The sequence below is a fragment of the Rhipicephalus microplus genome, chromosome 6 (assembly GCF_043290135.1).
Source record: "Rhipicephalus microplus isolate Deutch F79 chromosome 6, USDA_Rmic, whole genome shotgun sequence".
NCBI lineage: Eukaryota > Metazoa > Arthropoda > Arachnida > Ixodida > Ixodidae > Rhipicephalus > Rhipicephalus microplus.
This window is the reverse complement of record NC_134705.1, coordinates 164,032,941-164,041,905: the sequence shown is the minus strand read 5'-3', so window position 1 is coordinate 164,041,905 and position 8,965 is coordinate 164,032,941. Positions and strand designations below refer to the sequence as shown.

General features: G+C 42.4%; 1 protein-coding gene across 3 annotated transcripts; it reads right to left on the bottom strand.

The window, feature by feature from the left end:
• Positions 1-1,055: 1,055 nt before the first annotated feature.
• LOC119167194 (actin maturation protease) lies at positions 1,056-8,776 on the bottom strand. 3 transcript variants are annotated; one of them, XM_037418630.2, is made up of 5 exons: positions 8,396-8,776; positions 7,832-7,953; positions 6,965-7,085; positions 5,474-5,544; positions 1,056-2,486 (listed from the first exon to the last, which is right to left on the bottom strand). In XM_037418630.2, exons 1-5 carry the CDS (start codon positions 8,626-8,628, stop codon positions 2,146-2,148), a joined length of 888 nt encoding a protein of 295 aa, XP_037274527.2. In that variant the 5' UTR covers positions 8,629-8,776; the 3' UTR covers positions 1,056-2,145. The 3 variants fall into 3 exon arrangements, with proteins under 3 accessions (XP_037274527.2, XP_075723047.1, XP_075723048.1); XM_075866932.1 differs by lacking the exon at positions 5,474-5,544 and having other exon boundaries at positions 7,008-7,085; XM_075866933.1 differs by lacking the exons at positions 5,474-5,544; positions 6,965-7,085.
• Between the last annotated feature and the right edge of the window lie 189 nt (positions 8,777-8,965).

Genomic DNA, 8,965 nt, shown 5'->3' with positions numbered 1-8,965 from the left:
CACAACTCTGTGGAGTCCTCTTTGACAAAGCTGATACGGCTGTCGAGTTTTGGTAAATCTTAATCTAACGCGAGAAAATTTAAAGGACCCGTTGAACATTTTTGAAGATGTCGATAAATACCGTATTTGCACGACGGTGAGTATATACCCCCCCCCCCCCGCCCCACCCCCAAACACTAAAAAAAAAAAACGGTGGAAAAAAACGACTCTAACTATACCGTATGGGTGCTGACTCCATAGTTGGAGTCAATGTCCGTCTTGTCACGCGATTTCTCGTGTTGACCTCGCAAAAAGCAGCGCTGGAACCTCTGAGCAATGTACTACCAAGTAACACCGAAACGTGTTTTGTAAATTCAAAAAACAAAAAACACGAAGGAGGCTTCGCCACAGTGCTTGACATGTAAGCAGGAAAGCTAGCTTTGCGTTCGTTTTCGAGTAGCTTTTGACACACGTGACATTCATCATTTTGCAACTCGCAGCATTTCTAACGATAAACTAATGGCGGAATAAAGCTGCACTAACCATATGACGGTCAATTTTGAATCAAATACCAGTATCTAGCCGGTAAACGTTGTACTCGAAAGTGCACTATATTTACTGAAGGAGAACAAGTCTAGAGGGTATTGTGCTGCCCTGTGCAGTAGAGTTACTATATATGCTATCTTACAATAACTCTAGACGGCCTTGTGTCTCTCCTATGAGGCCTGGTGGGCGTCTCCTTACGCAACAGTTTTCAAGCATGCGTAAATGCAATAAACGATGTGAGTTCAGCAACAAGTACAGATGCTGCTATATAGGTTTATTAGCATCACTAAACTTGGAGCCAGTGAAAGGTAAGCTACGCTAACTTTGCTTCCCCTCTCCTCACCAGCTCTTCAGAAGGCACTCAACCTGTATAAACATGCAGAAACAAGCACACATGATAAAAAATGTATCAAATATATCCCTTGTTCAAAAGCTCTCAGCCATGACTGAGAAAGAACTGGAGCATTCATAATTGCACGTCGCACAAACAATTGCACTGTTTTCTGAAGACAAGCCATAAGGACTAGCAATAAGACGAGATAGAAGCACGTTTATTCACTGACAACGACAGTTGCAGCTCTCGGGACATGTCAATCCGAATTTGTTCAGGTGTTTCTCATATTTAAGTCTCAGATTGTTTCACGGTATAAAAGAAGAAACATGGAGAAAGTGAAGAAGACACCTGAACGAACATGGTAAGGAAGCCTCACATGATAACGGATGAAGAAGGCACCACAGGACAGTGTCACTTTAGCAGCTCGCTAAAGTGACACTTCCGCAAAAAAAAAAAGTAGAATGCACATGACTAGTCTTTATTTAGCTTTCGACCTTGCAGGATGATGTACAATTTCCACAAAGGGTGATTGCAAGGCACGACTCTTTTGCAACATGATTTGGCAAAGTTGGACTTGGTATGAAAATAGACCAGGCAGTCACATGGTTGATACACTGGCTAGATGTGACTGCCTAGTCACCACAGATGTGACACCACAGCGTGAGAAAAGGGCACTGAAAGGCCTGAAGAGCTTGGCAGCGTAAACGGCACAAGTTCGAAGGATGAACATCTGGAAGGATGGAGAAGCAGCTGGATTTCCAGCTGTAGCTAAATCTCTGCTTGAAAGATTGTCTAGCAGCTACACTCAGACCTCATTATCACAATATTGCACTTTGAACCAAAATAAGTTCGTTATAAAGGATATTCCTTGCACTCTACCTACTTCAAGACTATTTTTCATTTACTGTGTTATAACTGATAGCTCGTTACATCAAGCTCTGAGTGTATGCTGCTGGCAGTCGGCAAACACCTGCCAAATGTCTTGGCCAGTCAACTCAGATGTGTTTAGATGAAACGCAAATGGGGGCAATGAGTAAGTGAACACAATCACTAAGATGAAATAAAAATGAAAGAGTCCACCAGCAAGCAGCCAAATTGTCACTTATCTCAAGGGATATCAATATTAAGTTGCTCTATTGTCTCTTCTCATTAGCTTAAATAAGCATAATATAATGAGATCGATGAAAGAAAGACAGAAGCACTGGCCAAGACCTATAGTTACTCATCTTGCACTGACATGACATTTTGTTGATTGATATTACTGAACATTCTATGTTAATCGTTAATTATGTGAAAAGAAGCACTTGGCCAGACAGCCCTCCAAAAACACCTCCCTCTGGCATCACAAACCCTGAGATATCACGCTTTGGGGTGAAATGCGTCAGATTCGCATTGCTTTTCAGAAGCATCTCGAGTTCCCATAAACCTACGTTCCTACTCTTCCCCTGAGTACCATAAACAAACACGCCGGTCTCTGGACTCTCGGCTAGAAGGGTGAATTTTAGTAACACTTCTTCAGGGATGTCCTTAGAGATGTGGAAAACGCTCGGGCACTTCGAGTCCACTTCTGAAACATTCGCCAGCAAACCTTCGATACAAGGTGACTTTTGTAGAACCAAGCAGATTCCTGAAATGGGTAAGAAAAAAAGCGTCAAGGCACTACAAGGTGCTTGAAGCTGAAGTTTGCAGCTATTTCTTGAAGAATTTCTAGCATCTGATGTAAAGTGAGGTTGCAAAGTGCACTTGCTACAAGGCAAAAGCAGTAGAGAATGCAAAGTGAACTAAAATATTGATAAGAAATTAATGAAATGGTGTGCTTGCTTCCTGCCCACAGCAAATCAGCAACAGCACAAAAGACACAGGTACAGACACAAAAAGCAAGCACAGGAACAGCAAAGACCAATAGACAGTGTAGGCCAAGGGTATAGGGGTCAATACGTGTTCTAACATCAGTAAATTGATATTTACTTAAATTGAAGCGATTTAACATGGACAAACAATCACCCTTTCCGTCATTGGCATAAAAGTACTTTAAAACAACAAGCCCGATGTTCTACCTAATGAGCTACAGTAGAGGGCACTCCCTCACCTACTTTTGTCGGGTATTTTTGTATGCTTAATCCCTGGTAGAATTGGCCAGCGTCACACTTAGCCAAGGCAGAGAGTGTGGAATTCTTTCGGACAGAGGGCGTCGCATGGTTAGTAATTTTCGTACGAAGTGGCAGCTCACCGATAAATCCTTGAATGCTACATAAGGCATCAAATCAGCTGGGACAAAGCCCTCACAATGAAAATTGATGGTAATGCCGACTAAGGACACTGGCAAAAAATTCAAGACACCACAGCACTGCAATGCCTCGAACGTGCACAAGTTAACCCATCTATCCTGCTAAACTCCCTGAGTTCTATTACATCCCATTTAACACCCTCTGGCTCCTGAAGTAGAACAGCTAGACTGGCCTCACTAGATAAGGTTTTAGCGTTAAACGTTGCCAAGTTCCGGTTCCAATAGCGGCCTGTTCAGACCCAGAGATTCTTAGTGCCCTCTGCTGCGTTGCAAATCTTAACGCCGCCATAGTGAGTTGTTTCGCAGCCGCTGAGTACTGAGGGACGTGTGTTAATTGACATATGCATGTGGGAGGTAGTGGCCAGATTCTGCTCCAGGGTGGCCAATCCTTCTCTGGTGAAGGAGTGCGTTACCGGTGAGGCGGAACCCCTGGCCTCTTCCTGCCATATTATCATGATGCTGATTTTTTTTTAATCCGGAGAAAATCGCATGGCACAGAGATTCAAACCACGGGCCGCTTGCATGCGAGACCGATACTCTAACCCCAACGCCATCGCTGCATGCAAATATCCTTTATAACGAAGTAAATTAAAAATAGTCTTGTAATATATCGCTTTCAGTCACGGTATCCACATTTGAGGACATGAGCTTCCAAGGCACGTCACACGCCACGCGTTTCTTCAAATCGCTTGAAACAGTGTCCCGAGCAGAAACAACCGGTCATTTAATTTCATTGTGCTGCGTGTTGCTGCAGAGGCTCACTTTTCTGGAGACACTGCCATATTCTACGATCGTTCGACGTGCCGATATCAAGGACCAACGTGAAAAGTATTTTTCTTCCCCGCTCTAAATGAAAACAACCAAAAAGCAAACAATGGATGCATTCCGGGCCTAGCAGTTAGTTATTTTTATGTGAGTACTGAAGTTGACTGGTTAGCTTCAGTACTGAAGCAGACTGGTTAGATAATTCATTGCACACTCCATTAACTATAATTACTGAAACTCACACAAAACAACACATACATCAATGTTTTGTTGGAATGTATACATAGTACTGAGTGCCTTAGAATTATGACCAGCAAATTTTCCCGCATTTTGAACACTGCATCATAATTCATGACTGAAGGGGATATACAGTGTTAAGAATAACCTATAACCAACTTATTTTCTGGTAAATTGCAACTTTCCTTTAATGGGGCTTCAGTGCGTACTAAACTATACAAGGCTATGCTATGCTCTGCTATCGTGCTGTATAACTGAGTGGTTAGAACCATAGTCTTCAGGATCGTGGGTATGAGAATTCCAATTTGCCTCACCACGAAATTTTTTTGCAAGGATTTTTCTCTTTCTCTCTGTACTCATTCTCTCTATCCAGAGTTATTCTGTACTCACTCTCTCCTCCAGAATTATTTCATGCCACGGCGGACAAATCTGTGCACACGCTCTCGGAGCGAATCAGAAAAAGGAGGAGAGGATGAAAAGAGTGCATGTTCACGATGACAATACTCTCTGTGTTTGCAACTAACAAGACCTCCACAAACTTCAACAGCTCCACTGTTAAAAATGAGTAATTACCCATATGCTTACCTTGGCCTGATTGTTTGTTGGTTTTGTTAGTTGAGTCTAACAAAGAAACAAATCCCCCGAACTGTTCCCCTTCCTTCGTTTACTAAGCAAGCACAGGCAAGAGATAACGTTAACTAGAAACTTGTCTCGTCTTTGGTGAAGTATGTAGGCCATGTGACCTGTGCTGTAGAGTGAACTAGAGATTTTTCAAAAGATTTTTATGCGGTATGCCAAAGCTCCAATGCCATTGGAACAGAAAATTTATGTGATCACCACGCAACAACTTGGATTGTTAGGCATGTTGCAAGTGTACTGCATAACTAAGTGACACATACAGATGCGCCAAGTGAAAGTGCAGGATAGTTTGTACACTTCTGGAAACAGTGCTAGATTGATTAATTCATAGTGCCTCAGAGGTTCTAACAAGACATCAAAGGAGGTATGTGCACACAGAAAAATGACATGTCGGATTAGGAGACGTGACTTGAAAGATTCATTGGCAGCTTCGAGACGAGAAATGTTGATAAGGAATGCATCTGTAACGGAAATCTATGAGGTGTTACTACTAGCACATTAAGTAAATAGATGCACGCATGATGGTCAACGAATCGCTATTAGCTAAAGGAAAGATGAAACGCATCGCTTGCATGTTCGAGCACCACATCAAACGAATCCTTAATCACGTTACTTCCTTGCAGCACAAACTGGTATAATTATGTTGAACAAAAACTAATTATAGAGACACAAAATAAGCTAATTACCATGAAGGACAGCCCAATGAGCTGAATGTCCATTCTTCAGGCAGGGCTCAAAATTTCCATCAGAATCATACCTATAACCTTCAGTTAAGAACCATATATGTCTAGGACACCACTGACATCACATAAATCTTTGTTTTCCTTTTAGAGGTCTGTTCGTTGAACGCAAAAGTGACGTTAAAGTGACATAAAAGATTTTGTTATATTTTGCAGTAATGTTTATGAAGCAAGTCCTGGCATTTCAAAACTAGCTTTAGCATGGTGTTATATTATTTTCAACAAAATTCAGCTCAATTCAGCTTTTATTTTTCTTACAAGGAAGCATTTTTAACAGTTTCTATTTTTTGTGTTATCCCTCTATATACAGAAATCATGTGGCATGGCTTTAACAACTTTCAAAAACATGAACCAACAGTCCTTTGATCTCAGCAACCAGGATGGAGCGTTGTAATACCCCTGTCACACGGCCACCACTAAACTCCATTGAACACCGTCAACGTAAATCTCCCCTAGGTGGTTCGACGGAGAAGGAGTTGTGGCAGAGTCACACGGCAATGAAAAGGTTGTAACAGTTGGCGTGAGGGGGCTCAGCTGGCGCTGTTTGATTTTCGGAAAAGTATTCTAATTTCATCTCTATTGATTTTTTTGTGAATCCTCGTTCTGGGGTTTTTACAAAAAAACACTATTAAGGAGGTAAGAGGCTAACAAACCATAAAAATATTTTCAAATAAAAACGAATTCGCTAAATTTAGCGATGCTGCTAGTGACCCTGGCCACATTGTGCTTTTAGTTGTTTTGTTGCCAGTGTACGAAAATTCTTGTGCTTCCTGCCTCGTGAGCGCACATTTTGTGTTCTTCAGCCATGAGTGACACAGCGACGACCACAACCACACGCATGGACGAAATATTTTTCAATGGCGCCGGCCGGCCCGACTCGCGAGGCACCACGTGCGAGGCACGGAGGGTAGAGCATCGGTGTTGAGAGTAAGTGAACTCTGGCGGGCGTAAATATATGTAAACAAACACACGTTGTGAACGAGTACTACAACGAAAGAACGTTTAAGATTGCCAAAATGTATTATTCTTTCACTGCGGCCACTTAGTGCTCGAAATTTTTCTCTGACCTCTAGACTGCTGGGGACGAGAGTACCTCGTTTCGCTGCGAAGGGTGACCGTTGAACGTCCTTTGCAAAACGCTCCGTTTACCTTCGTTTGGGTAAGGGTGGCCGTGTGACACGGACCGCATCTTCGTTGTTGTAAGGACGAGGGAGTTAAACGGTCTTCGCGGGTGCCCGTGTGACAGGGGTATAACTCGGCAACTAGGATGGAGCGTAGTAAAAGTGCAATGACGACCTAATTGAGCTGTAATGTAAAAAAAATAATAATAATTTTAGGTAAAAACTTCTTTTTGTGAGTGTGGAAACTCGTCTATTTACACTTATTTTACAATGCAGATTATGCACGCGCGAATGGAGGCACAAATGTAAAGGATACGGTATTAACACCGGCTTCCTATTCAACAAACTTCTGATGATACCTTCTCGATGCCCACTGCGCAAAATTTTAGCGCGAGGCCCTCGTAGACACGCCTCGGCTAAAGTCTTCATGTTTTCAACTGCAACGAACACATAGAAAATGCAGGCGTAGATATGAAACACGTGACAACATACTTCCTAAACTGTGCACACAGTCATTACCTTAAGACATTCCTGCATTTGCAAGTGAGATAGGCATGCGATGTTTGTTTTATAAGCTGGCACTTTGGGTCGAAATCGACAGAAATGAGTTTGACCAATTGCATGATGCACACGGCCTGAAATCATGACTTTATATGGTTAAGAACAGTGGGCCTCAAGAGTAGGCAAGTACAACCAGAACAGTCACAGGATTAGATCAATGTTATGAGCTTCCAAAATAACTAGGCCAATCATAGATCATGAACTTGTACAGATGTCATTGAAATACAGAATAGATTATATAGATGTAACATTTCTACATGGACTATGTCTTACAGCCCAACAAGCTCGGTTAGGTAAAGCAATACATTCATCATTCACTGTAAAACACTAGACAAGGATGTAGACGAGACGGAAACAACTCTTTGTCATCCTTGCATATGGTTGCACAGTGAACGATGAATCAGTACCAGCACGTGCAACTGTCAGTTGTTTTGAAAGAAATGTATTTCCACTTAAGTTAGGCATTATCTTAACATGCTAGTACGGTTACAATGGGGATAGCTGATAAGATGAAAGCATACGCGCTTAGCATTGCTAAGGCAATATTAAAAAGCTAGACGCTGCTTTACATTTGGTGTATACAGGGACGCGGTTAATGTCTGAATCTTCCGAGTTCAACAACCTGAAAACATTTCTCCTTTCTTGGTGAACTGAAACGACTTGGCCATCTCGAAAAGCGTCTCGACACTCACTGGATCATCCTGGAGCAGTTGTGAGGCCATGCTAAGTGCCACTAGGCCGCATCTGAAAAAAAAAAAAGTGTACAATGATTATGTTACATGCGGTAAAGTGGGTTACACCACAGTGTAGAACTGCCCCGCGTGTGTCAAATGAAATCTTGCGCATGTTTCAACAGCTACAAAAGAAATCGCGCATGCAACACTACATGAGACCAGAATGTTTTGTTGTTCGCAAACATCTCTCGGCTCTTGCTTCAGATGTCGGATTAACGCTATGTGAGAGCCAGGATCAATCTCAAAAACAGTTCAAGTACACCCCTTGCTGTTCACAAGCCATGCCGTGAGGTACTCACCTTTCTTGTTACTTTTTGAACAAACTATCCAACCGACAAAAGACTAAGAAATACACGTTTCACGACACGTACGCGTAGGAGTAGTTAACGTAGCCGTTTCTCCCCTGATTTAACGCTCTCAACCAGAAGAAACAAATTACGCCGTCCACTTACTGAGGTCCGTCTTGAAGAATGGGCCTCAACATCAAAACCCTGGACACAACGAAAGCTTCCCCGGAGCCAGCTATTATGCGATGGAGTTGCCGTTCAACCGCTTTTTCGAAGCTTGTTGGTGGTTCGATATCATGGGTTTTCACATCACTGCTTTGCCTGTAAACTGATACTGAAGGCGGTGGAGGAGGTGGCACAGGTGGAGGAGGTGGCACAGGTGTTTTGGATGTTTCCATGTCAGTGGCAGTCCAGTTATAACAAGATAATCGCAGTAATCACGCCAGACTCAATTGCACATGAAGCAGCAAGCTAAAAGTTCAGTTTCAGTTTTTCGATAGAAGTGTTTATGGCGATGGCAATTCTACGATATTAGGAGTCTATCAACCTACTACTGGACGCAATACGAAAGGGTACAATGCATCACAATGCAACACAACGCATTTTACGCAAGCAGCGTATAAAACAAAATTTTTGAATAGAAACAGTCAGACTCTAAGCGTAAATTTTTTTCCCACATATTTGAGGACGAGTTTTTTTGAAAACCGTACCTTAGCAAGCCAAGTCAGCTCCTTG

Coding starts and splice junctions, on each gene's coding strand:
- LOC119167194 (XM_037418630.2), bottom strand. CDS start 8,628: ATGGAAACATCCAAAACACCTGTGCCACCTCCTCCACCTGTGCCACCT. Junction 5,545..6,964: donor AGGAAGCCGGTGTTAATACC/GTATCCTTTACA, acceptor TGAAGGTTATAG/GTATGATTCTGATGGAAATT. Junction 2,487..5,473: donor TCATTGGGCTGTCCTTCATG/GTAATTAGCTTA, acceptor TACCCATTTCAG/GAATCTGCTTGGTTCTACAA.